The 27,122-nt window shown below is 48.3% G+C and overlaps 1 protein-coding gene across 9 annotated transcripts in view; it reads left to right on the plus strand.

Annotated features, from left to right (window-relative positions):
- Positions 1-27,122, plus strand: part of LOC103542052 (cilia- and flagella-associated protein 221) — a 48,980-nt gene extending 21,858 nt beyond the window's left edge. For 3 of the 9 annotated variants that reach the window (XM_070606728.1, XM_070606731.1, XM_070606732.1), the window contains 5 exons: positions 4,132-4,290; positions 5,702-5,793; positions 10,890-10,982; positions 13,777-13,872; positions 17,427-17,717. In XM_070606728.1, the coding sequence (XP_070462829.1) occupies positions 4,132-4,290; positions 5,702-5,793; positions 10,890-10,982; positions 13,777-13,872; positions 17,427-17,535 (549 nt within the window). In that variant the 3' untranslated portion in view covers positions 17,536-17,717. Of the gene's footprint in view, positions 1-4,131; positions 4,291-5,701; positions 5,794-10,889; positions 10,983-13,776; positions 13,873-16,666; positions 17,168-17,426; positions 17,718-26,076 lie in introns of those variants that run through there. The other 6 variants (XM_070606729.1, XM_070606730.1, XR_011536378.1 and 3 more) reach the window with 5 other exon arrangements.

The following is a 27,122-nucleotide window of genomic DNA, read 5'->3' on the forward strand; positions in this document are numbered from 1 at the left end:
AATCACAGACTTGGATAAACTATTTGAAAATCACGTATCTGATAAAAGACTTGTACCTAAAATGTATAAAGAACACTCAAAACTCAATAGTAAGAAAACAAACAACCCAATTTTAAAATGGGCAAAAGATTTGAACAGACATCTCATCAAAGGATGGCAAATACAACATGAAAAGATGCTCAAAATAATGCATCAGTAGCAAAATGTAAATTAAAACCATAATAGGATACCTCTGTCAGAATATCTAAAATTAAAAAGACTGCTGGTGAGAATGTAAAGTGGTACAATTACTTTAGAAAAAAGTTTGACAGTTTCTTACAAACTAAAAAGTTAGTAGTAAACATAGACCTACCATATGATCCAGCCATTCTGCCCCTAGGTATTTACCCAAGATAAATGGAAGCGTAAGACTTGTGCAGGAATATTCACAGCAGCTTCATATGTTCCCCAAACTGGAAAGAAGTGTCCATCAACAGGTTGACAGACAAATTGTGGTATTACCGTACAATGGAATATTCTTCAGTAACAGAAAGGAGTGAACTCTTGATACATATAATAACATGGATGATTCTCAGAATAGTTATGCTGGGTAAAGAAATCAGACCAAAAAATATACATACTATGTGATTCCATTTATTTAAAAGTCTAGACCATCTAAAGTAACCTGTACAGACGGAAAGCAGATTATGTCCACCTGGGGCTTTGGTGGGTGGATGGTATGGAGAGCTGGCGGGATTACCCAGGGGCAAGAGGAAACTTTGGGGAGTGATGAAGATGTTTGTTATTTTTATGGCAGTGATGGTTTTGCAGATGCAACATATGTCAAACATACCAAATTATATACTTTTAATATGTCCAATTTATTGTATATCAATTATATCTCAATATAGCTATAAAAGAAAGAATTTGAAACCCTAAGAAAAGAAACAAAAGTAAAAGGAAAGATATCCCCGTTACAACTGGTAAAGTGTTATAGTGAAGTCTTGGATGATATCTGCGCATTAAGCTCAGAGGAGAGAGGGTGAAGGGCTCTGGGAAAGAGGTGTCAAGGGAAGGGTGTGCTCCACGCATGAACAGTGCAGTGGGAAGGATGGAGACACCCGAGGATCTTATAAAGGCACGTCATTCAAGCAAAAAAAGGCCATTATAAACTCCAGGAGGAAAAATCAACTAAAAATCAGTCTGTGTTCCAAATAGGAAAACAAATTAAAATTTGGCATGCTTTTTAAGAGTTGGAAAATTTTTAAATATAGAACCCATTTTGGGGTTCTTGATACTAGAACTCTCCTCTCTCAGTGACCCACAGACCATGATATTGAATCTTCACAAAAAAACTATAGTACGAGCCTTTTCTTTGCCTGGCAGAGAAACATATCTATACCATTAAGACAAAATAAATGCCATTTACCAGTTTTCAGCTTTTAGAGACAGCTTATGAACAAAGCATGAAGGTCTTGGTGTGGTTCCAGAATGCAAATGTCAATCATCTCAATAATATAAAAGTAAATTGTGGAAGAGAGGAGGAAAGGTACAAGAAAGTGTAGGAATGCTAATGCTTTCATTTTACCTGAGGAGGAGTTGAAATACTCAACTAAAGACGAGGAAACAAGAAATAGGAGTATAAATGCATCATTTCAGGTCACAAAGATAACCAACAGCAGGACTAAAAATTATAATATAATTTTCAAAATTGGGAGGAAGACGTTTGGAAGGAGCAGTTGTGTACATGAGCAAAATCCTTATCTTGCTTAGTAAAGAGTCAACTGGCATTATCTGAGGTTGATAATTGAGAGATGGAAAAATAAGCATAATGTTTAGAGTTAGAATAGTCACCATCACAGACACAAAACCCAGAAATAATGGGAAAAAACAGCCTCTGGGTGGGCCTGGGGATAGGAAGGGCCTGCAGGAGCCTTGTTGCTTTTCTTCACTAATCCTTCCAGCGTGGGTGAGTTGCTACTGTATGCATGCATTAGTTTGAGGAAAATTCAGATCAAAATAATCATGGGGTGACCACTCAGACCACTTACTCTGGTAGCGATGGCCACCCAGGGGGATCTGAAGTATGACAACTCTTTGAGACAGTGATATTACCATTTCCAAAAAGATGTCATTCATTACACTTGGCCCAAGGCAGATCAAGACAGTTGGCCACACAGCAACGTCACCCAGCCTCCATCAAGCAGAGTAGGAGGCACTCCTGGAAGCCACAGGCTCGTTCCCCTCCCTGGTGTGGTGCACCTTGCCCCATCACCACCCCCATAGGGCGTGGCCAGCCCCCTCCCCTCACACTGCCTCCCAGTCACACCATGACTAGGCCCAGCTGGGGTCTCTGTCACTCCTGCCCCAGTTCCCTCTGGGATCCCTTCCCAGATGCTGTGCTGATTGGCCTTTTGTCACCACAGGGATGACTCTTGGTGATGGCGGTCAGCAGTTTTCAGATTCCTACACTCCAGTTGCTCCCTTTACCCCGAAGTGGAGCTGGGTTCCTTTTTCCCTTCTTCAGTCCTGCCTGTCTCCCCACTTCCTGGCTGGGGGCCTAGGCTCTCCTCGCTCTACTTCTGGATGTGTTGTGACTACGACAGAGGATCTGGTGGGCCTGGTGGGGCAGAGGTGGTGCTCGCTCTGCTTCTGTCCTTTGGTTCTCCTTCCATAAGAGCTTACTTAAGGGGACACGCACGGGAACAGGAGCTGTCCCCACTTCACCCCCACTACCCTCCTTGCTGTCCTTCCTCTCCACCCACCTGCCTCGGTATCCTCAGGCCTCCCCTGCTTTGGCTCACCTGGGGCCCACCTTTCACCTTGCTCCCTTCCAACCCTCTAGCCCCTGTCTGGGTAAAGGGTCTTCTGTCGAGCTTCAGGGGGTGGAACCCAATGTTTACATTCTCTCCGTCTCTGTTCCCACCCCATGCAGCGCTTGAGGAGCAGCAAAGAATCTGCTGTTGTAAAAAAAAAAAAAATATATATATATATATATATATATATATATGTACCCTTACCTTCCCTCACCTGCAGGTGCTCATCGAGGTGTCTGCTTCTTTCTGCATGACTGTGGGCACTGCAGACCCCTCAGTGGCCATCGTTGCCTCTCTGCCCTTCTCCTTGCTCTGTATCCGTGAGTTCAGGCAAGAGCCCTCCCCTGTCTTTCTCCCAGGCCCTAACTCAGCCAGCCTCTCTGCTCTCAGAGCTCACGGTCTCCCCAGCCTTCCTGACTGGAGCACACGGAATACCTACACCACACCTGGGCTCTCCCAGCTCTTGCGCCTGGGTGCTGTAATGCTCCTTGGTCAAGCTGCATTTCCTTTAAATTGCAGGGGACATTTGTTTCTTGGCAGTGAGACTGGGTTTCCATAAGCCGTGTGGAGTTTTATTGTTTTTTAAAAAATTTTTTTAAAAGCAAACAAACAAAAAGAACAAAATTTCTACTTAATGGTTCTTAAGCATCTGAAATTAAACAACTGTGAGGGCAAAAGCTATGTTGTCGTTTGGAACAAGAATAGGGTTTTTGTCGGACAAGCCCAGGAAGGAACATTAAAAGGTTCTATATTTTCGTATTTTCATATAATTGCCCTGTGCCTCCATTACCTCTGCTGGAAAATTAGTGAAAAACAGGCTCTCCCTTAACATCAGATCCGACATCCAAATGGAGCCTTCCTGAAGGAAAAACATCATCAAAACAATGTGAAATGTTGACATTTCCTGAGATATCCAACGTCAGCCTCTTGTCCTCCATTTAGTTTTTAAGAAGCTATTTTTGTTTTCAAAACCAGAAGCTTATTTGATTTTTAAAACCAGTTTGCTTATTTAATAAATCCCCTTAATTCATCATATTTAGAAACAAATTCTTTAGGCCATTTTAAGCTGTGATTTCAGTTGTCCTTGTTTCCACGTGAGTTTAGTAAACCCATGTAGTATGTCATGAAGCTCAAACCAGAAAAGGGACATTTATGAATGGCTGTGACTGCTGCCAAGTGAAGACCCCTCTGCTCCCCTGCTTCTCTTTCCCAGACGAGCCGACATGGAATCAGAGTGTTGGTGCTAGTGCCGAGAGCTGTAGCTGACACCTGTCCTATGCCTGGCTTAGAAACTGGTCAACAGAAGAGAATCTTTTTTCCTCTCTGTCTTCTACAGAATCCCAGTCCAGGAGTATTTGCTGTGAAGCAGCCTCTGACCTATGCAGAAACCTTGATAGATTACCACCTGTGTTCTCACCCCAAGTACAAGGTCACCAAGGAGTCCCACGATGGGTCCAGCATTCCTCTCACCCAAAGGCAGTTTCTCCATCACACGGTAACGCCATCACCAGGCTCGCTGGCAGGGCTGGCCCTGGGCTGCAGGGAAGGTCAGGGGACAAGGATGGAGGGTCACAGTTGGAATTGAGAAAGACGATTTGCAGCCACAGCTGCAGAACAGGAATGGTAACAATGGCGGCTGTGTACACTCAGCGTCAGCCCTACAGGGGTATGGGTGGGAGACGCAGCATCACTCTTGTCCTGCCCATACCCACCTCTCAGGCTGCACGTTGCCCTTTCCTCAACTTTCTCACTCTTTTTCCCTTGAAGGCTACGCCTAATATTCATTTTATCTGTATTTCAACCATGTAAAAACAGTCACATGGCAGGCATAACCCCATGGTCTCACTTCCTCTTTCTTTGGCCCCAACTTTTATAGACATAGCAGAATGGACAAGGTGGCGATATGACAAATGCACAGGAAGGAAGAGGCTCCAAAGAATTCCTTCTCCCCCTACATCACCAAACTGCCCTGAATAGCCAGCGCCATTTCTTGGCAGTTGCCCTCAGGCCCTTCAAATTCAATAAATCCCTAACTCAGATCATTATCTCCACCCACTTCTGCCGACCACACCTCAAACTGCCTCCTCTTCCTGTATTACCTCCTTGCCTTTTCGATCTGTGACTTGTGCAATGACCATGACCTACGTGATCCTTGAGCCCTTCCTCTCCCTCATTCCCCATATTTGACTATCACTGGATTCCCCCAGTCTGCCTCGAACAGCCTGTGACGCTCCCTCTACTCCACTCCATGGCCCCCCACCATGCAGTCAGCCCTCCCTGGAAATCTTCCTTCAACATAAATCTGATCGTCTTGTTTTCTAGGTTGAAAGCCCTCAGTGGTCCCTGCTTTCCGTAGGAGCAGCTGCAAGCTCATTAGCTTGGCCACCAAGGCCCTTCGTGACCAACCTGCCTCTCCAGCCTCATTTCCCGTCAGCCCCCATTACACACCCTGCACTCAGCTTTGGGAGCTGGCATCTCATGATAGCACCCTCCTTGCATCTCCATGCATTCGCTCGTGCTTCCCCTGCCTGGAATGCCATTTGATGCAGGTCCCATCCTCTTTGAATGTTGCATTGGCATCCCATTCACAATAATCAAAACAGATTGTAAGGCCAAATCCGCACTCCATCCCCAGGACATGTTGCTTATGTGCCTAATGAACAGGGGGAAGAAAAACTCTCCTTTGTACCCTCTTTAACTCCATGTTGCATTGTTTAGTGCCCTTTGCTGGAGCGGTTGTCTTTTAGCTTCAGAAAAATTGAATCAAACTTACTGCAATGATACATTTTGGAGCTAAAATTTTAGGACAGAACAGTCACAGCTGAATGAAATGGAAGTCCTTCTTGGACTTCACCTCACTAGACGGCTCCTTTACATGTAGCACCCTGTGCCGGCTTTCATTACAGGACATAATTCCTGGAATAATGCACTGGAAGAGGTTCCAGCCCCTGGTTTTCTCATCCCTGCCTGAAACCTCTAAGGTAGAGACCACACAAAGGTAAGCCACCGCTCATTGTTTATCTCACAGGAGTACGTTTGCCGCACGGACTAAAGAGGCTGTGATCCCAACAAGTTAAATGCCAACAATAGGTCAAATTATACTTTTAGTGCATGAGGGAAGTTTGCTAGTCAGAGAAATATGATGATGTATAACTGATTTTCATATTTTCAATATATCTTGAGATACACTTCTAAAAAAATTAATGTCACAGGTGACATTGGCTGTACTTAATAAATGTAGACAATGAATCCATACAATTCAGCTGAAATATTCATGGTCAATTTTTAACATTTATAAATTGCCAAGATCAACCTTCTACACCCTCCATATCCAATTCCAGAGGATCCACTTCTCTCTCATGCCACAGCCAGGCATGCACTGTGGGTCCCATGGCTGTCATCATACACAGACATTAGAACTCAGCTCCAGAAACAGAGTGGGTAGATGAGAATATTGTTGGGCGAAGGAAAGAAGAAATTTAGAGTAACCACATTTTTGCTAATTTGCTTATTTAAAACCTCTTCAAAGCCCTATGATATCAAACAAGGAGACTGCTGCCTTTTCTTTAGGACTCTGCCTGGTCCATAAGCCATTGCTAAGCCCTTGAATCTGCTTCTTTAGTCTGTTGTCCTTATAAACATAGTTAAATGGGTTACTGGTGAGCAAATGTGACTAGTACCCCAAAATGATTATCATCAGCAGTCACCTTTTGTTCAAATCCTTTGATCCAGAATGAGGCCCACCCCAAGGGGACAGAGCCCTATCATGGCCCCAGGAGTGGTCAGGAAACCTGAGCTCTACCACCAACCAAGATCAGCAGGTGACCTTTATACCCCCGATTCCCACCAGCATGTCCTGGATCCTCTGACACAGAAACTCAAGTTCCTCTCCCTCACCAGAATGCCACATGGCCTCCAGGAGCTGTGTGACGTTGGCACGCTCCTCGGCCACCTCTCTGGGCCCAGTCCTCTTGTCCAGAAGACAAGGGGATTGGACTTGTTGCGAATACCCTTCTCAGCCTTGACATTTTAATTTTAGTTGGAGCAGGAAAGCTCACCCAATGTGCAGCGACTCCATTTAGACTACCATCCACCCGCCTCTCCCCAAGTATTTGAGGAGACAGTTGAAATCCAGTGTGTGACTCCAGAACACTTAATTTGACTTCTTCCTTCATTGCCAGCAGAAAAGCTCTTCCTGAATTAAGCAAATTCCAGCCTCACTTCCAGACGCTTGCCCGTTGGATTATTTCCTTAGTGCTTCTCTATGACCTCCTTTGCCTGGAGATTAACATGAGACCAGGCACAGGATTGGGGATATGGTGGCAGCTCAAAAATATTAGTTCCTTTTCCATGAGTTCATTCATACCTCATCCAGCCCGCTGCCATCTCAAAATAAACTGAGCATCTTTGTTCTTCATTTTAGCACATTTCTACTGAAATCTCCAGAGTCAGAGGGGATTCTGTAGAGAGAACAAACACTTGGGTGTCCAGAGACCTGCCTCCATTCCTCACTAGCTGTGCCACCCGCTCCATGTTCTTGGGCAAGTTACTTCTTACTGAAGCCCTGTGAGCAATAGTTTGCTCGTCTGTGAAACGGGAATGGTGATGGCATCCTCACCGCTGTTGTGAGGTTAAAGTAAAATGACGACGTGAAGCATATAGCGCCGTCTTTAATAACTCTTCTGCTCCTCTACTCTCTACCCCACCCACTAAACCTTGCAATCTCTCTGTTGCCACCAGATGGCAATGGTCCGTCACCACCTTGACACACTGCCTCATTTTGCTGTGGGCTGAGGACACTTCAAAACTGACTCACATCATTGGTGAATCAAACATAGCTGGCTGTAGGGTACTGTCAGGCGTCTGACTAACCAAAATGAGAAGTGGTGAAAAGCAGAGACTACCTGAGTTCCCCAACCATCAGCACACACAGGTCTCAAGAATTAAGAAAAAAAAAATTATCTTTTTTCCAAAGCAGTGTCCTTGGAAAAAATCTCCCGAGGCTGTCCTTTCAAAAAGCAATCAGAATGCAGTTACCTTGGGCTTGAATTAACCATGAATTAACCGTGAATTCTGCACAAACTAAAGAAAATCTCCAACATGAGCTGTTATCTTCAGCTTCTGTGTCTGAGTGTTCTGTGGGCCAGTTTGTTTATAAATAAACCATAATTGCGTAGCAGATTATAAAATCAAGAGAGAGTTCTATATTTCCTTAGGAATTTCCATGATGTAAGATTCAAGATCCTGTTTTTATTTCTAGAAGCAGTTACAAAATAAAAATCGCATTTCTTTTTTAAGTTCCTATATAAGTCCATTAATGATACTTCAACTTTGCAGTCATTTTGCTTGAATAAACTTCTTGTTACTTATGAGGTACTTCCCTCGTGTCTTTTGTCCCTGAGACTTAGCTGTTTGTCGTTAAACCATGCAATATGGTTATTTAGTATTTATTTACTCCAAGTCATTTTTGTATTCATAACAATCAAAACAGCTCACTTAGTTTCTTTGCTGTTTAACAAATTCAGAGAGACCCGGTTGAGTCTCCAGGACTTCCATAAAATCTGAGAGGCAGCAGCAGCTGAAGACACTGTCTAACCCAGTAGTTCCCAGACTTCCAGATTTTATCAACTAGTAAAATGTCCAGGAATGCCCAACCACCATCTATTGTCGCCACCATTTCCATTTCAGAACAACATATGAACACACAAAAAACAAGAGGAATAGGGTTTCAGAATTTAAAAATGGAATGTTTTATCTCCTGAAAGGCTCTTGGTTGTTGCCATTCCGTCTTCCCGGACCAGCCTGGTTTCTGGAGAGAAGTCCAGCCTTTCAACTTCTCAGTCCCTCTCCTCTTCTCGGCAGGAAGCCCCTCTCCTCCGGCTGCAGGCCTTCTGAAGTTTTAGGGATTGGCAGTTAGAACCTGTGTTCTTTGTCATGACATCAGTAAATGGGACTAATCTCTGGGTGGTGGAGCCCAGGCTCCTTTTAGTGAGGAATGGTGTTAAAGACCAAAATCTGGGTGCCAGGTGTACTCATCGCTACCAGAGGGTTTTTGTTCCTTGGCCTCCTCAGCAGACAAGCCAGGGGCGTATGTGGGGAAATATGTATAAATATACACACACACACACACACACACATATATACGTGTACATACCAAAATACATGCACACATACATGAATACAGTCATGTGCTGCATAATAACGTTTCAGTCAGCCATGGACCGCGTATATGACACTGGTCCCATGAGATTAGTAGCGTATAGCCTAGGTGTGTCGTGGGCTGTGCCATCCAGGTTTGTGTAAGTACACCCTGACGTTTGCACAATGATGAAATCGTGTTAACGATGCATTTCTCAGAACATATCCCCTCGTTAAGTGACACCTGACTGTACACATATGTGCAGATACATGTGCACATGGCCACACATTACACATACATGTACATATTTCATAAACCATGAATTCACATCAATGCTTATAATTCCAGTCAACGTCCATAGTTATTGCTTGCTCGCCCCCATTCCATATTTGTGCCCCTTCTCCCACTGGGAGGACCCTGGCTCCTAACACATTTACTGAATTTTATAGCACATCTAAAATGGTTTCAGAATCCCTTCACCTATAACCACTTTAATAAACAAGCATAATAAACAGAGTTCAGATTTATTTGCAGCTTTCCCCTACCCCCATCCCATCCTAGACTGAATATGTAGTCAAATACAGTATTTATAAATTACTTGCATTACTTCTCTTCCTTCTTTCCTTCCTTCCTTCCACCCATCCTTCCTTCCTTTGTTTCTTTTTCTCTCTCTTTCCCTCCGGTGTGATGATGGAATTCATGTGAAATATTGTTTCAGTTTGCTTTCAGTTTGGGATTTTTTCTTCACTTTCTCACTGATTTTATTTTTTGAATATGTAGAACATTAACATGCTTTCCAAGCTCAAAGCTACACAGAAAGGCAGCTCAGCGAAGTGTCACTCCGCCCCATCTCCCTCCCGCCCCTTGTCCCGCCACAGCTTGGTCCTCTAACATCCTCCCTGTGTTTCTCTTTGTAATGCTAAGCAGAATACGTGTATTTTTCTTCTTTTCCCTTTTCTTGTACAAAAAGTGGCGCACTAGGTATGCTCTTGTGCACTCTGCTTTTCCACTTACAGTCTCTCCTGAAAGTCACCCCATATCAGAGCATAGGTTCCTCCCGCCCTCTCTTTTATGGCTGTAAACGCCGCGTGCCAGAGTTTTATTCAGCCAGTCTCCATACCTGGCGAGCAGGTGCATATTTGCACAAGAAAAGAACCAGAGGAAACGTGTCCCGCAGACACGTGCGCACGCAGGCGGCTTCGCTGGGCCCCGCGGCGTCCGTTCCCGCCCCGCCCGCCCGTCCGCCGCCCCGCCGGCCCGAGGAGGCCGGTCCCTCCCGCGCGGCCGCGCTCCGTCCGTCCTTCTTTCCTCTTCAGGAGACGACTCTCCCCGGCGTCCAGGAGACTGTTGGAAACTTGCATCCATTTATGTCTTTTCTCCTGTTCTTCGCTGTTGTGCGTTCAGTTTTTATTCCTTTAATATCATTGCAAAGGTTTATAAGGAGTCGAGACCAAAAGAAAAAAAAAAAGAGCGAGTGCTTGTTCCACCATCTCGGAACAGAAGTCGGCCGCCAACTGTTAAAATGACAATATATTTTTTCTCCCTATCTGAATTCTTTTACTGTCCTCAACAGCCAGGAATTTTTCTAGACAGCTCTGAGTTTATAACACCAAACAATACATAAGGGGGTAGGGAGGAAGGCTGAAGTCACACAGAACTGAGGAGGACACGTGGGGAATGGGTTAGGCACAGAAAGTGGGCCGTCTGACGACTCCCCCGGAAGTAACCTAACTTCAGACACCACGCGCCCAACCTCCCGCCCAGACTCCGGGAGAGGCCTCGCCGGCGACGGGCCCGGAGCTGAGCGGCTCCCCGTCCTCCGCCCGCTGGGCGCCGAGCGGCTCCGGAGGGCGCCAGGGCTGGGCCTCCCCGGGCGGAGCCGGCGCGTCGGGAGGCCGGGTGAGGGCCGGGACTGCGGACGAGCCGCTCACCGGGCCGCCTGTGTCCTCCCACAGCTGCGACCCCTTCGAGGTGGCCCTGCTGCCCGCGCACGTGCCCGCCACGCTGGACGCCCTGCCCGAGGAGGACAGACTGGAAGCCGCCGAACGGTACCTGCGACCGTCGGGCTGGACGCGGTCCGCTTCCCGGCAGCGCGCGGGGCTGAGGGCCTCGCAGAGCCGGCGCCTGAGCCCGCCGCCCGACCGAGGGGACGCTGGGTTCGGGCCCAAAGTCGGCGGCCGCGGGGCTCGCGCGCGCCGGGCTGTCGGCTCTGGGAGCTGGAGGGCGGGGCGGAGGGGGCGCTGAAGGGGCCGAGGGGCCTCCAGGTCTCAGGGGCGGGGCTGCGCTGCGCGGAGGGGGCACTGGAGGGGCCGAGGGGTCTCCCGGTCGGGGGCGGGGGCGGGGCTTGCGCGGTGGGCGGGGCTTGGAGGGGCGTGGAGAATCCGGCCCCAGAGCGCAGCGCTTGCGTTGATTTGACGGTGAACGTCGGACAGCCGGTGGACGCGCGTCCTTGGGCCTGCCGTCGCCGTGCGCGCTTACACGTCGTTCCACGCGCACAGTGCGTGAGTGAGATCCTCACCATCTGAGGCGCACACCCGGGTTTGTGGGACACGTCCACGGGCACCGTCCTTGGCGACACTCGCGCGGCAGAGCTCGGAGTCCCGGGCTGAGAGGGAGGCCAAGCGTCTGTCCTCTCGCCGCCGCCTGAGGCGCTTCCCCGCGAGGCCGCCCCGGGGGAGGACGCGCCCGGTTCCGTGAGGCTCAAGGGACAGTCCTGTCTGCTGGGGCCGCCGGGGAGCCGCCTGGCTGCCCGGAACCCGGCTGCCCTCGTCCCTTCGGCGCTCGGGTGCGGACCGCGGTGACTCCGGGTCCTCGTGTCTGCGGCGGGAACTGTAGCCCCCGGCACAGGGGCTGTCAGTCAGGGGAGCTCGGGCTGTCAGTCAGGGGAGCGGGGCGGTCACAGAGGGGCGACGCGGACGGAGCGCTCGCGGGAAACCGGCGGGGCCTCGGCGGTCTCGCCTCAGCCCGCGCCATGACCTCCGCGCCACTCTCAGGGGAGGACCCCGCGCCCAGGGCCGCGCCCCCTCAGGGACAAGGACCCCGCGCCCCCTCAGAGTGAGGACCCCGCGCCCAGCGCCCGCGCCCCCTCAGGGACAGGACCTCGCGGCCCCTCAGGGACAAGGACCCTGCGCCCACGGCCCGCGCCCCCTCAGGGACAAGGACCCCGCGCCCAGCGCCCGCGCCCCCTCAGGGACAGGACCCCGCGCCCACGGCCCGCGCCCCCTCAGGGACAAGGACCCCGCGCCCAGGGCCCGCGCCCCCTCAGGGACAAGGACCCCGCGCCCCCTCAGGGGGAGGACCCCGCGCCCCCTCAGGGGGAGGACGCGCCCCCTCAGGGACAAGGACCCCGCGCCCAATGCCTGCGCCCCCCATCAGGGGGAGGACCCCGCGCCCCCCTTAGGGGGAGGACCCCGCGCCCCCTCAGGGCGAGGACGCGCCGGTGGGAAGACAGTGTCCGCGGAGCAGCGGGCGGTGATGGTCCAGCGGCTGCCGCGCCGTGTGGCACCGGGACGGCTCTTCACAGTTTGCACGGGCGTTTCCCCGCCCGGAGGCCGCCCGCCTGCCTCGCTGTGTGTCCGCGTGCGGGGCTCCTGCTGGAACCCACGCTGGGCGCCTCTGCTTCGGAAGCGCTTCTCTTGAAACGAGCGGGCGGAGCTGCTGCCGTCGAAATGCCGCCGCCGCCTCGGAAGCGACGCAGTTGTTGAGACTGGAGGCCGGATCTCCCAGCCGCCCTTGCGGTGAAGTCCCCGTTTGGCCAGGCCCTTGTGAGAGGGGGTGACAGACCGAGCCGTCGTCCTGAGGCCGGGACCCGGATGCAGCGAGCAGGCGCCCTGGCACCCTCCCTGCCTGCTCCGCTCCGCTGCAGCCCGGCCACCGAGCAGCTGGGGCCCGGCGACCACGGCCCACGGCCGAACCTGGCCTGCCGGCTGTTCTTAAACAGGGTTTGATCGTCACCGTTCGCTTACGTGTCCTCTGTGACTCCTCTCCTGCTGCAACAGCCAAGCTGAGCAGTTGTGAGAGACCAGATGACGGCCACGCCCTTGGCGGAAAAGTCTGCCCCTGCTCTGGGGACAGCAGGCCGCCGGAAGATGAAAATTGCCTGGGTCCTTTTCATTTCTTCTTTCATCCATAGATTATCTAGAAATAGATCATTTAATTTTTAAAGCAGTTGTGGGTTTTTTAGTTATCTTCTTTACTGCTGGTTTTTGTTTGAATTCCGTTGTGGCCGTAGAACATACGCTGAAGGATTTCAGTCTTTTGAATTCATTCGGGCTTTCTTTATGGTCCAAGATAGAGCCAATATTGGTAAATCTTCTGTGTGCACTGGAAAAGAATATGAATTCTGTAACCCCATTTTAAAAATTGCTTTTTATTCTCTGGTTATAAATAACTATTCCTGGGGGGGCCCTTGGCCCAGCGGTTAGGTGGCACGCTCGCTTCGGAGGCCCGGGGTTCGCTGGTTCGGATCCCGGGTGCGGACGTGGCACTGCTTGGCACGCCATGCTGTGGTAGGCATCCCACATAGAAAGTAGAGGAAGATGGGCAAGGATGTTAGCTCAGGGCCAGTCTTCCTCAGTGAAAAAAGGAGGATTGGCAGCAGATGTTAGCTCAGGGCTAATCATCCTGGAAAAAAGAAAAGAAAAGAAAAAAACCATTCCTACCACTGTTTGTTGATGGAAACAATATACAGCCTCATGCTTCTCTTAACATAGACTCAACAGCGTAGGTGGAACTGACCTTGAAAGCCACAAGAATTGCGTAACTTTTAAACAGTGACAATATTTCTCTGTTTTATTCTGGGAAGGAAAAACCATTCCAGCTAAACATCTTATTCCTTTTCAGTGAGCTCTGTGAACAGAATATAGAAATTACATTGACTCCAGAAATGATCGAAGCGGAATTCCCCCTGTTGGACTCCAAGGACACCAAGAAGCAGAAGTAAGTGGATGCTTTTATGCCTCAGTAAGAGGTGACCTTGGGTAAAATCTGTCCTACGTGACAAACAGAACTGTCGTATTGTCTGAACCTAAAAACGTGTCAAAAGAAACACATTTCTGATGCTTTAGATATTTAGATGTGTATTTACGCACAGTTATGCTCTCTCAAATGTTGGCAAGTAAACATTTAAAAACTGAATCCAATTTTTCCATCGACTTCTCATTTAATTTCGGAGATGTGTTTGTTTCTTATTAACAGCTGAACGAGTTTCATTCAGTGTCAGGAACCCAGGCTCTGGAGCCAGATGAGACCTGGGGCTGAATCCCAGCTCCATCATTTATTACACGTGAGATCTCCAGCCATGTTACTTACCTTCGGTAACGGGGCCTCGGTTTCTCACTGTAACAGGCAGAAAATAAAATCTCTCTCACGGGTGGTCGTGAGGATGAAACGAGATGCCAGTGTGAGGACATCAAGCCAGTTGCTTGATGTGAAATAGCTGCTCAGCAAATGTTCGTTCTTCCCTCCGCCTCTCCATCAGGGGCCAACCAGCTAAACAGACGTCATCCTCCCCCTCCTTCAAAAAACGGGTTGTGAAGAATACTGTTGTAATGTAAATAACCATCTATAGTTCATATGGTTTATAAGTTTGAAATTCAAGTATACTTTTTAAAATTCCTTTTCTTTTAAAAAAAATGCCTTTTTTATTATTAAAAAATCAGAAAATATGAAAAACTATAAGGAATAAAATAAAAACAATAATCCTATCACTCAGAAACAATAACTTGTACATTTTGATGTATGGTCTTCCAAGTATCTATTTATATATATGTATTCTTCAATTTATATATAGTTGAACAAAATTCAGTGATATTATATGTATTGCTTTGTCCTCTACGCTTTTATTTAGCAATACGTCATAAACATATATTTATAAATGCAGATAAACATCATTATAATTCACTGATAGATGGACCGTAATTTACCTAACCAACCCTCTACTGATGATCACGTAAACCCTTTTCAGCATTTTGCTCGTCCCAAAAGTGCTGCAACCAACATCCTTGGGCCATAATTCGTTGCAAACTTATCAGACTGTTTCCTTAGAATAAATTCCTAGAAACGTAAATGCTAGATCAATGTGCATTTTAAGGTTTTAAAATATACTGCTTCATTGCCATCCAGGAAGTCCATCAACACACCTCCCACCAGCAGAGGTCAGGACTGCCCACATTCAAATGCCCCGAACAACACAGAATGCTATCATTGTTTTTTCTTCTTTACCAATATGATAGATGAACAAATGACCATCTTACTCTTTTAAATTCTCTGTTTACAAGTGATGTTAAAATTTTTCCTATGCTTTTTCTTGTTTATTTGCAAGAGTCCCTCATATATTAAGGAGAATCAGCGTTGTCGTTTCTGAGTTTGTCTTTGACTTGGCTGAGGTGCTTTGGGAGGCCCTGCCTTTTCTGAAAGGAGTGTCTTGGAGGGGTGTGGGGTCCTTCGGTCTGTTTGTGACGGTGTCAGAGTCCTACAGCCTCCAGCACTTGTGAGAAAATAGGTTGGCACTTTCTGGTGAAAGAAAATTTAGGAAATAAAAATTTTAAGCGGAATTTCAGTGAGCATCTGTTTTGATAAAATACCATGTTACAAGACGCAGCACATAGAACCTGACACCTCCACAAACAGATGCGATTTGCATCTTATTTCAGATTTCAAACAGTTGACTAAGAGTTTTAAATAAAAGCCTTTTGTTTCCTATCTCAAAAATGCCCCCTGGGCATAGAAGGGCTTGCCTGTGAGCGGGGTAATATCCAGTACTTCTCTGCTCCCTTGCCCTTTAACGTGCTTTTTCACCCTTTATACTACAGAGCTAATAATGAATGGCACTTGGTTATCACATTATTATTAAATGAAATAGAAGTTATTACTTCATATTTTCACCCAAAGTGGTTTATCATTTTTCTTTTTTAATATATTTCAGCTACTTTACAAAAATACTAACAATGAACTCTAAACATTTTCTGCACATCAAATTAGCTTCCAATTGTTTCAAAATACACATTTTCAGGAATCATATCTATGGCATGTTGAATTCACCTGTTTTTCAGTTTAAATTATTTTATGTACAATTTTCATATGTCAAAATGGTCAACCTAATTATCATTTCATTGGCTAACTAGTATTCCAACCAGTTGATGATTTTCAAACACAGATGATTTTCAGAAGTGATTTGGTTCTGAAATTCTCTCCAGCTCATATCAAGCATTATCTGATACTAGATTTTGTCCTCTGTCCTTACGAGTTCCTTCTCCTCACCTCCTTCAGCCTCAGCCAGAAGCTGACGGAGTCCTCGCTCACAGACGCACACACTACCAGAGCTTGGCTAGACAGGGACAGGGCAAAAAGGACGCATCAGTGTTTAATTTCTCCCATGAAGGCTGCTGTCCATCTGGTTTTTGGAAAATATTTATTTCCATGGATACAAAGAATTATCTGCTCTCTCCGATGGCGATGATTAACCTGAGATTCTCTGCTGCCCTGGTGGTGGCCTCAGCACCCTGGAGACCCACTCAGGGTACTCCTGCTGCCAAATGTCCAAGAAACGTGAGAATGACGTTAGCTGCTGACACACCATCCTCACTCCTCAGAACGTCACAGTATCACTGAATCATTAATGTCTTTAGAGGAAGAAATGATCCCATATATATTTTGAAATCGATTCCATAAACTAGTACCAATTAATTGTTTTAATTATATGCATTAGGGAACATTTTAATTCTGTTTTCAGATATTTCTGCTTTTTCAAAACTGCCAGGCACTTGCCGGAACTTACCATTTCACCCTCTTCAGAGAATGGTTCAGAAGCCATTGATCCCTTGATCTTACATTGTGTCTCCCATGCAGGCAGATCAGGTAGCTGTGCTCCCCGTCTTTAGACATCTGTCCTTTCCATCAAATGCTCTCCTTGTTTCCTCCCAGATTATTTGGAAAGTTCTACCCAGCAACCCCTTGCACACCAGGCAAAGGTTTGGGCTCCATGTCAACCACTGCTTGATCCAGGTGCATAACCTCCCTCTTGATTCCCACCCTTCTGGAGCCGTTGTCAGAGTCAGAGATACTGTGTGTCTGCTTTATTCACAAATGTGAAGAGTCAGCTGATGCTGCCTGAGCATTGAGAGGACATCACGCTAGGAGGTCTATGAATAACTTCTCGTTTCATCTTCGCAACAATCCTGGGAGACGGGAATTGCCACCATTCGTACCTCTGGACACGGAGACTGAAAGCTGGGTAACTGGGCCGCACTGAGAACACTGGTGCGGCTGAGTGTGGAAGCCGGTTTGAATCACTTACTAGCGAAGTGTTTCCACTGGTAACTAAATTATCGCTAAATACAGTGAAAACCTTCTTTATATATATCTATGTAAACAACTCCTCCAGCCTTCCCTGAGGTGCCCCTGGCAGTGCTGGTCCTGCAGCAGGGCGTTGGTGGGTGACCTGAGTGTCCCGTGACACGCCCTGATGTGTCCCTGTTGGGTTTTGTGTTTAGAGAGGTGAGAGACCAAGCACCTCCGACGGAGAAGCCCGGAGAAAAGGTGCTGGAGGAGATGAACAGTCTGCGGGCCAAGGCGCTCAACCCACACCTGATTCTAGAGTAAAAGTCGTCACAGGGTCAGGTCCTGTCCTGCGCTTTCTGCAAGTCACTGCGGTCCTCTGTGTCCATTTATGTTCCCGCCATTTTTGGAATTAAAGTTTCTAGAGAAGAAAATTGAAATATGGACGATATATATATTTTTAAGTGATAATTTTTGTTTTTAAAAATAAAATGTCCTTACTATGATGGTGATGTTTGAAGCCTCCTGGTGAAGACTTAGTGCTGGCCCGGGGACTTCCGGGATGGGCGGGCACCGGGTGAGAAGAGACTAAGAGCCGGGTGCTGACACCGCTCCTGAGGGTCTCAGAGGTGCGGTACCTGGGCCAGAGGTGGGAAGGGTTGGCAAGGGGGCTGCTTTGCACAGAAGTCAGCCCCCCTGCGCGTCGCCGACTTGGGCTTAGCAGCCGCTCCTGGAAAAAGTGACCTCAGTGAGGACACTGCCTTCCCAAGTCACCATGCTGACAGCAGACACGAGCGAGGAGGGACTGGAGATGGAGAGGACATCGTGGGTGACTGGAGCTTGCAGACTGTTCAGGGAGCAACTGAAAACACCTCTCCAGGAACTCTCAAAACCGCCAGCGACAAGAGGTCATTGCCAAGGGCCAGGAGTCCCTCTGAACCAACCCAGCCCGTGTACAAAACGGAAGTTTTCCTCTCTCAGCTGTGCACGGAACTTCCTCTGGGAAATGCCCTGGGGAGGGGACACCAACAGCGGAAGGCAGAGCCCAGTGGCCACTCCTTAAAGCTAGGATTGCCAGACGCAACAATGCTCAGTTAGAATTGGAGTTCTGATAGACAACCATTAATGTTTTAGTGTCTGCCTGTCCCAATAGTGTATGTCCTATTCAGAACGTATTACGCCAAAAAAATAATTCATTGTTTATCTGAAGCTCATATTTAACTGGGCATTGTATATTTTTATTTGCTGCATCTAGCAACACTACTCAACCCCAGCCGTCCTTTGAGAGACATCGTATGCTGCATAATTGAATGACTGAGTGAGACAGAGGCAGTCGTTAACAGGGAGTTTTGTGTGAGGTTTGAGGCAGGCTTTCCAACCAACTAGAAGGACAGTCAGAGTCCCCTGGGTCGAGCATGTGCCAGGCCCTCTGCTGGCCCATAATGGGGTGCGGCTCCTTCCATCCTCACACCCTCCCTGGGCAGAGGCCGCATTACCCCTGCTCCCCAAGGGAGGAACCCCAGGGTCCCAGAGCCGGGTGATTCCCCGAGCTGGTGAAGACCCAGGAGGCCTGGGTGACTTCCAGGCCTGGGCAGAATCAGGGAGGGATTCTTCGGGCGCCCAGAACTCAGAGCCGATCAGTTGTGCTGGCAAGAGGGGCCATCGGACACAGGGACACTGCCTGCCGCTGCCTGAGGACACCAGAGCCTTCATGCCAGACTTGCCCACAACAGACTGTGTTTTCTTTCTCTGCCTCTGCCTCCTCCTCCTGTTCTCTTTCTCCTCCTCCTCTTCTTCCCTTTTTAAGCTACCAACTGGTCCCACCTCATCAGTTTAAGGGATAAAATGAGGTCATGTTACTTTTTCTACTCAAAGTTCACAACTTATGTCTCCCATCCCACCAATAACACAAAAAGCACACTTGCCTTCCAGGGCTTCCTTTTCCTTCCTAGGATGAGTCCAAGCATCCCAAGGGATCTTACTCAGCCCGAGAGACTGGTCCTGATGACCACTAAGGAGCCCTGGCCTTTGGCTGCCCCAGCACAGGGTGTCTCTGCAGGCTGGCCTCTGATGGGTGCCCATCTGCTGTGGGGACAGAGCCTCACACCACCGTTGCTGGCCAGGCAGTGGTTCTCCAGTGCAGAAGGGAGGGGGCCTCTCCGTGCTGAGGCAGGCCTGGGCGATGGCACATGTGCATACGTGCAGATGCACACAGATATGCACACCGCAATGTACACAGAAAATTCAGAAGCGTTGCTGAGTGCCATCCAGGAGCCAGGCACAGACCTGGGCCAGGAAGGGACACCAGCCCAAGCCTGCCCCATGGCAAAGGGGACACACTGTCAAAAAAACCCAGATTTACATGTGTCGTATGGCATCAGGTCATAAGAAGTGCTAGAAAGGAAGACTAAAGTTTGGCAAGGGCAGAGGGGGTGGCCACCCAGGCCCCTCAGAGGAGTGTCATTGAGCAGAGACCTGGCTTAAGGATGGAGCAAGCCGGACAGTCACTTGGGGACAGAGCTTTCCAGGTGGAGCCAGCACGTGTGGAGGCCCTCCAAGGCGGTGTGCCCGGCCCGCTGGAGGATCAGTGCGCAGACTGGGCAGCCAAACAGAGAGAGCTGGGAGGAGGGCGGGGAATGAACGTGGGGCTGGCAAGGAGCCAGGTCACGTGGGGTCCTGTGGCCAGGACAGGGACTTTAGATCCAGGATTTCATGCTAAGAGAGGTGGGGAGTCCTTGGAGAGCTTTGAATAGGGGAGTGACATGAGCCGTCTTCTGTTCTAAACAGACTTCATGGGCTGTGTTGGGGGAGACCCAACCACAGGAAGCAGGGGTGCAAAAAGGAAGACTAGTGAGGAGACCGTGAGAGGAATCGGCGCCAGAATGTTCCAGTCACAGTTCCTGCTGTCTGGCACCAAGGCCATTTTTGAGGACAGGCTAGTCAGACTCATCTCAGGGTCAGACACTTTATTTTGCCAAAGGTGGGTGCCCCGGGCTGGAGCTGTGGGGACAGGTGGGGAGAAGAAGCCCTGGGATGCACCTGCCTGGTCCACCACCCCAGCCAGGCTCCCGCAGGGCAGGGTCATCCTCCAGGGCTCGGGCGTGGCATGGACGCGGCCAGGCTGCATTCTGGGGAATGAGTCCGCTGCTCATCGGAGAGGGAGAGCCCTCAGCCTGGCTGCACATCAGAATCACTTGCAGAGCTTCACACGATGCCTGAGCCCCAGCTCAGAGCTGCCGAATCAGACTCTGGGCAGGACACAGGGAATAACGGCTTTTAAAGCTCCCCGCAGGGACCTTTGTGCAGCCAGGGCTGAGAACCACTGGCCTCTGGGATAAAGTCCAAATTCCTTACCAGGGACCCCAGGCCCTCACGTCTCAATGCTTTGCCTCTGGTTTTCTTCTGCAGCCTCTTCCGTCTCTGGAGGGGAGAGGGAAGAGCCTGGCTTTGGAGCCTGACTGGGGGCACTTGGATCCCAGCCCTTCTCTTACTGGGTGGCTTCCTTAGCGTCTCTGAGCTTCCATTTTCCAATGCTCAAAGGCTGGCTTCAGTGCTTACTTCGTGGGTGGCTGTGAGGATTAAATTAGAAAATATGGAAAGGATACCTGGCATTAAGCAGCTCAAAAATATGAGTTCCTCTTAACTCACAGGGCAGGACCTGGGCATCAATAATTTTTAAAAATTTTTTATTTTGAAATAATTTTAGACTTAAGGAAAATTTGCAAAACAAGTACAGAGCGCTCCCATATGTATTTTACCAGATTCCCCCAATGTTAGCATCTACTGTGGTGCAATTTTCATAAACAGGAAATTAACGTCGGCACAGCACTGCTGACTGATGCCCTTCACTGTTCCAGGATGTCATGTTGCATTTGGTCCTCGAGTCTCCTTAGTCTGTGACAGTCCTTCTTCAGTCTCTCCTTATTGTCTACGACCCTGACAGCTTCTTACAGCTGCTCCTTCAGTGTGGGTTTGTCTAATGTTTTCTCATGATTAGGACAAGGTTATGCATTTTTGCAAGAATTCCACAGAAAGGACATGTCATTCTTGGTGCATCTTATCAAGTGGTATGACGAGATGTCAATGTGTCTTATTACTGGTCATGTTTCTCTTGATCACTTGGTTAAAGTGCTGTCTGCTGAGTTTCTCCACTGAAAAATTACTACTTTTCCCTTGGTAATTAATAAATATCTTAGAGGAGATCATTTGAGATTATGCAAACATCCTATTTGTACTCAGCTTTGTTCCCACTCATTTTAGCATCCATCGGTGGACCCTGTCTACAACAGTTACCACCATGCTGGTTTCTTAATGATGATTTCCATGGGCTGCCTTCCTCCCTCATTCGTTCATTCATTTTTATTGATATCAGGACGGAATAATGCGTATCTATTTTATTATATGGGTTATAATCCAACACTATCGTTATTTATTTTGTCGCTCAAATTGTTCCCACTTGGACACTGGGAGCACCTTCAGATTGACTCCTGTGTCCTTTCGCCTTGCCCCCATCCTTTTAAAGCACATCCTTACTTTCTAGCATTACAAGATATTCCAGGTTCATCTTGTATCTTCTCTGCCTCAGCCTTGGAGTCAACCATTTCTCCAAGAAGCCCTGGCTCCTTTTATTGGAGAATGATGCTTAGAAACTAAGACCTGGGCACTCATCACTGCTGGGTTCTCAGTGCTTCTGGGCTCTCTCAGTGGACAGAGCTTGGAAATATATGTATTTACACTAACCCACACATGTACGTACATCTGTATCACCGTGTCTGTCTATCTACATATCCAAACATGAATTGATATGATACTTCTGATTCCAGTTCAGCACCAGGTTCATTCAGCCTCCCCGTGCTCATTTGTGACTTCTTCTTCCTACAGTGATTAACTCCACTCTCAGTATCTACAATACATTTACTGATTTGTTCAATCTTAGCGTATCCATAAAGTAATGTGGGAATTGCTAACTTCCGTCCCTGCGAGATACACATGTGCTAACTAGATTATAATATTTGTGTTCTGGTTACTTAGGTTAATTGTTTTATTTTTTTTCTCCACTCCCATCAATGTGGTTACATCAATGATTTGGGATAGAGTTAAGTTCACTGTTACTGTTTGCATTCCATCCTGGGCTCCCCCACATCCTCGCTGGTTTTCATTATTTGTTTGGATCTGGGCTCTGTGAAGGTGTGTGGAGCGTTCCTAGGGGTCTAAGAGCCAGAGCTGCACAGGAGGACACGCCCAGAGTCGTGTCACTGCCGCCTCCTTCCCGCTCTCCCGTCCGGTTATTCCCTCATCTTATTACCTCGTTCATACTCGTCCCCTGTAGGTAGCCGATCTCTTTAGTTTCTAGTTTGTCCTTCCCACTGGTAATGTTTTCAAAGCTCCAGAGGCCGAGACCCCGCTCTCACCTCTCATTCCTTCTCTACCTTCGCTGGTCTCAGCAGCTTCCTCGACGGGGCGCACCGTTCACATCCTGCGCCTTCGAGCCGGCTGTTGCGCGGACTCTGCCGCCTTCGGGCCTTCGTGCCGTCTCAGCTCAGCTTCCCCAGCCTGGGCCGTCGGGGCTGCGCTCCATCCGAAGGAGGGACTAAGTCCTTCATCTCTGGGAGCCTAGGCCCTGCCACTGCGGAGGAGGGAGGGGCCCAGTCGGTGCTTGTCCGGGGACCGCTGCCCTCGGCATCCAGACTCGACACCGCTTCGTCCCCTTGGCTTCGTGAGCAGGTGCAGCCGGCAGTCCCCGAGCCCCTGGCTGACCCCACCTGCCCCGCCGCCTTCCTTCCCGGGCGCCCAGCTTTGCGTTATTGTGTGAACCTTCTTGCTCAGGGCTTGTTACATGCTTTGAGCCTGTTCTCACGTCACTGCATGTGTTTACGTCCACCTCGGTTTCCCCACCCATAAACAAGAGCCGATTTCTTTTATTTCTCGCTCTGCCTTCCAAGCGCCGTCTTACACCTGCGGCCCCTTGGAAAGGTTGTGTGACTGTGTTGGGGACCTGGTGCCACCTGGTGGACGCCACAAGAAAGGCCTCTTCTGCCTCCCAAGGTGTGGCCTTGGGTTCCTGCCATGAACCAAAGCAACTTTCAAATGCGGAATATCAGCCTGTGTTTTTCTTCCTCTTTTCAGACCACTTCTAAGTGGAAAAAAGGCAAGGAAACCATATATGTATTGTCTTCGGTCATCAATCCATGAAAAAGTTCCGTCGGTGAAATCACAGACCACATGAAGTTTAGGAGTTTCCTGTGGGATCAGTTAGCCAGGCTCCAGATTATATCCGGGGTCTTAGGGATCCTGGGTGAAATCCAGGGCCGGCTGCGTGAATGAGGAGCTCAGGGTTAGACAGCTGTCTCTGAAGAGCTGCCAGCTCCCCTCTCTTGCACTGACTCAGATTATCACATCAGTCTCTCTCTAAAGCCAAAGAAACGTAAAATCAACGGACCTCAGGATAATTCACTGCAGTTGCTTCATCTGACAAGTAATTATCATCGCTTCCTTTCTTAGGACTTTCCATTTGGGATGTATTTTCTCAATGATCCTTGCAGTATTCTGAGACACACAGAGTAGCTGTTGTTATCATGACATAATATATGTAATATCATGAGATATATAGATATATAGATACACATATATATATGGGGAAACTAAGGCCCATGGACTTGCCCAATTAATACAAGAGCCAGGTTTGGGCAGAAACAAGGTTTCCTGATTCCCAACCCACTCTTCTCTCTAACACATGGTAATCAATGGAAATAATAAAAATTTATATTTCTTTACTTTTTTTTAAGCTTTCAGATTTAGGGTCTCTAAGTGTAAATATATTACATAATATTTATATTTTACTTATTTATCCCTTAAGATATATAATATGGAAAAAATATAAATTAGCAAATGTCCTAGCTCTAAAGCAGTCAGTCTGGATGTGACGAAATCAGGGGCGCGTTTGCCTCACAGGGGCAGTGGCCGCGTCTTCTCATTCTGCGCCCCCAGCACACGGCAAGGTGTTGGCACAATGTAGACTCTCAGTAAATGTTTGTTGCATCAAAGAATATGCAAGAAATGTGAAGACTATGTGTTTAATACCCATTTAATTTTCATGGACGTGTGTGTTTATAGAGTATTTGCTACAGGAAAATTAGGAGCTGAACCTAATGGATGAGTTTAGAATCTAGAACATCAGAGACGGAAGGACATGGGATGTCATCTGGCCCCGTCCTGGTAAATATGTGTGTAGTCCCTGCAAATTTCACATGTGCATGCAGTTTCCTTGCCTTTTATTAATAGGGGGAAATAACAGTATTGACTTTATGAGATTGTTGTGGGGTTAAATGAGATGGTAATACTCTGGGCATGAGAGAGAGTTTTCCAGATGGTGAGGGGGATGAAACATTGCACTAGGAACACTGAGGCTCTCTCTTTGAGCAGGGTTTGGGGGATGGGTCAGGGTGAATGTTTAAAGAGAGGGACGGCTGGAGTGTGGGCCTCCCTGAAGGCAGAGGCTCGATGCTCTCTCACATCCCTTGCACTGACGTGGAGGACTCGGTCTCAGGACTCCTTGTCCAGACCTTGCAGCCTTCCCTTTGTGGTCAGACCACAGGCCATTTGCCCTTCTCTCACTCGATGGCACCACAGAGAGGGGTTTTGTCACAAAGGCAAAGAGCCCTGCTTCTCCTGAGGATGTCTCACAGAAGGCCCCCTTACCCAGGAGCACTGAGGAAAGGGGCAGCCACTTCCCTCTGACATGGAGAACCCACAGCGCCCTCCCCTTCCTCCTCGCAGTGCAGCCCGTCAGAGCAAGCACCTCAGCCAAAGGCTGTGGGCAACAGGCAGACCAGGAGGCAAAGCCTGGCATTAAAAGATGGGCAGAGCCGCTCTCTCAGGAAGCTGGACCAGGGAGTAGAGACTGTGCAAGTTAGCAACAGGGACAGAAGCTGGATGGTTATGAAGTAGAGGGGTTGAGTGGGGCAGCCACGCTGGGCCCAGAGCAACTGAAGTTAGGATGCAGTGAGGACATGGGTTTGTGGCATTTGGAAAACACAAGAGATAAAGCAGATGCACCAACAGACAGCAAGAGGCGGGTCAGGATGGAACCCAAGCGTGCCTATCCCAAGCTGCCCACTCCGAGCCAGCCCAGTACCAGGGCCTGGCTAACCACAACCCTCTTTTTTCTGAAGAAGTTGAAGGGAGTCTGCTCCTTATCACCAAAGAGCCTACTCAGATCTCCGGACTTAGCCCAGGCACGGACACTGGCGTCTGGTGACACATTCTCCAACAGTCGTGTCTTCAAAAAGTGTTTCTTTACAGACCCTCTGTTTGCAGGAAGTTAGTTAAAGCCATTGTGAAAAGACTTTAGAGGAAGCAACGCAAAAGAAAGACCTTGAGGTGTATATAGAAGGTCATCAAACGATGCTTACTGCCCCAGTAACCAACAGTGCAAGCCCTTAACACACACACACACACACACATGCCCTGCCCCAGGTCCAGCTGTCAATATCTCAACAGCTAGAGGCCCATAAAAGGTGGGCCCCTTCTTTATGTGCTTACTCTCTGATGACAGAAGTTCACCTGGGTCGAGGCCGAACCTAGGGACAGGCTACGCTAAAGATCCCCATTGCCTGGAGCTCCAAGCTGGCCACCCTGGGGGCACCAATGGTTCTGCCGCTGTTCCTGACACCATGGTCTTCCCGAAGCTCTAGCTTCAGCTTCAGGCTGATGCATCCGCATCCAATTACAAGGCTGACCAGATGCCCGGGGCCTGTCCTGTAACTTCCAGCTAATTACTCTGGACCTTTAACTGAACCGTTTACCCACATTTCCCTAGATCCTAAGTCTAGAGTACTTACCAAGACTAATCTCATCTCGTCCCAGAGTGCTGTTTACCTCCACCACCACCAGAAAACATGCTGGATTAGCAGAGAGGCTAACAGAAGAGACAGGAACTTGGTTACTACCCACATCGGCTGTTCACATTATGACCCACAAGTAGGAGGACCACCAATGAGCAGTCAGGTAAGGAAACATCTTTTTTCTCTTTCCCATCCTTCCTACCCAATGAATAAGCCCCAGGAAAGAGCTATGGGAGGGACAGCAGACCACATACCCCACTCGAAGCTGTTGGAGCCACAGGTCTAGTCTACACTGGGGGTGGGGTGCTGACGTGGTAGAGGCAGCTCTGTGTGAACTAAGGGACTGAAGTTTTAAAACAGACAATGAGACTGAGTCTTAACCAAGATGATAATGTCTCATAATGGATATTGACTGACAAATTATAGATTTGGACTGTGCATCATTAGGGAGCTGCTAGTAAGCAGGAAATCAGATGGTTTAAATATAGTTGGTAGCAATTATTGGAAAAAGAAAGTCATTTCATTTCTCACTCTATGAGCTGATATTACTCAGACTATTCACACTATAGTCATCACCAGAAGTCCCAGCTTCTGATGTCAAAAAGACATTAAAGAATGATAGTTGGTGGAAAAACAAGGATCATGGAAGTTAAGGAGGGTGTGCAGTGCAGCCGAGGCGAGGGACCCAGGATCTGATTTGGTCCCCTCAGTCAGTATTACAATCACAGTGTGGCATGTTAAAGTTAGTAAGAGAATGTTGTATATTGTGGCAGTAAGGGAAGCTGGTATCTCAGAAAAGACAAGAAAAAAGAAAATCTCTTGTATTAGAACAAGATTTGTGTAAGTATTTTGATAAGCTGGAGTTATATTGAAAATAATGATATGATTCCATGACATTTTAAAAATATGTCTTTTCTGGGTCTGCCTCTGGCGTGGGTGCTGTGCTGTTGCCCTCCCCCAGTATCAAGCAGATGGATCTAATGTGTTCCCAAAGCACCTCGATTTTGGTCTCAAATACAATTCCCTAGCAAAAGGAAGCAGGAAGCCCTGGAAAGTATCTGATTCTAC

Source organism: Equus przewalskii, unplaced genomic scaffold (assembly GCF_037783145.1).
Source record: "Equus przewalskii isolate Varuska unplaced genomic scaffold, EquPr2 contig_10104, whole genome shotgun sequence".
Taxonomy (NCBI): domain Eukaryota; kingdom Metazoa; phylum Chordata; class Mammalia; order Perissodactyla; family Equidae; genus Equus; species Equus przewalskii.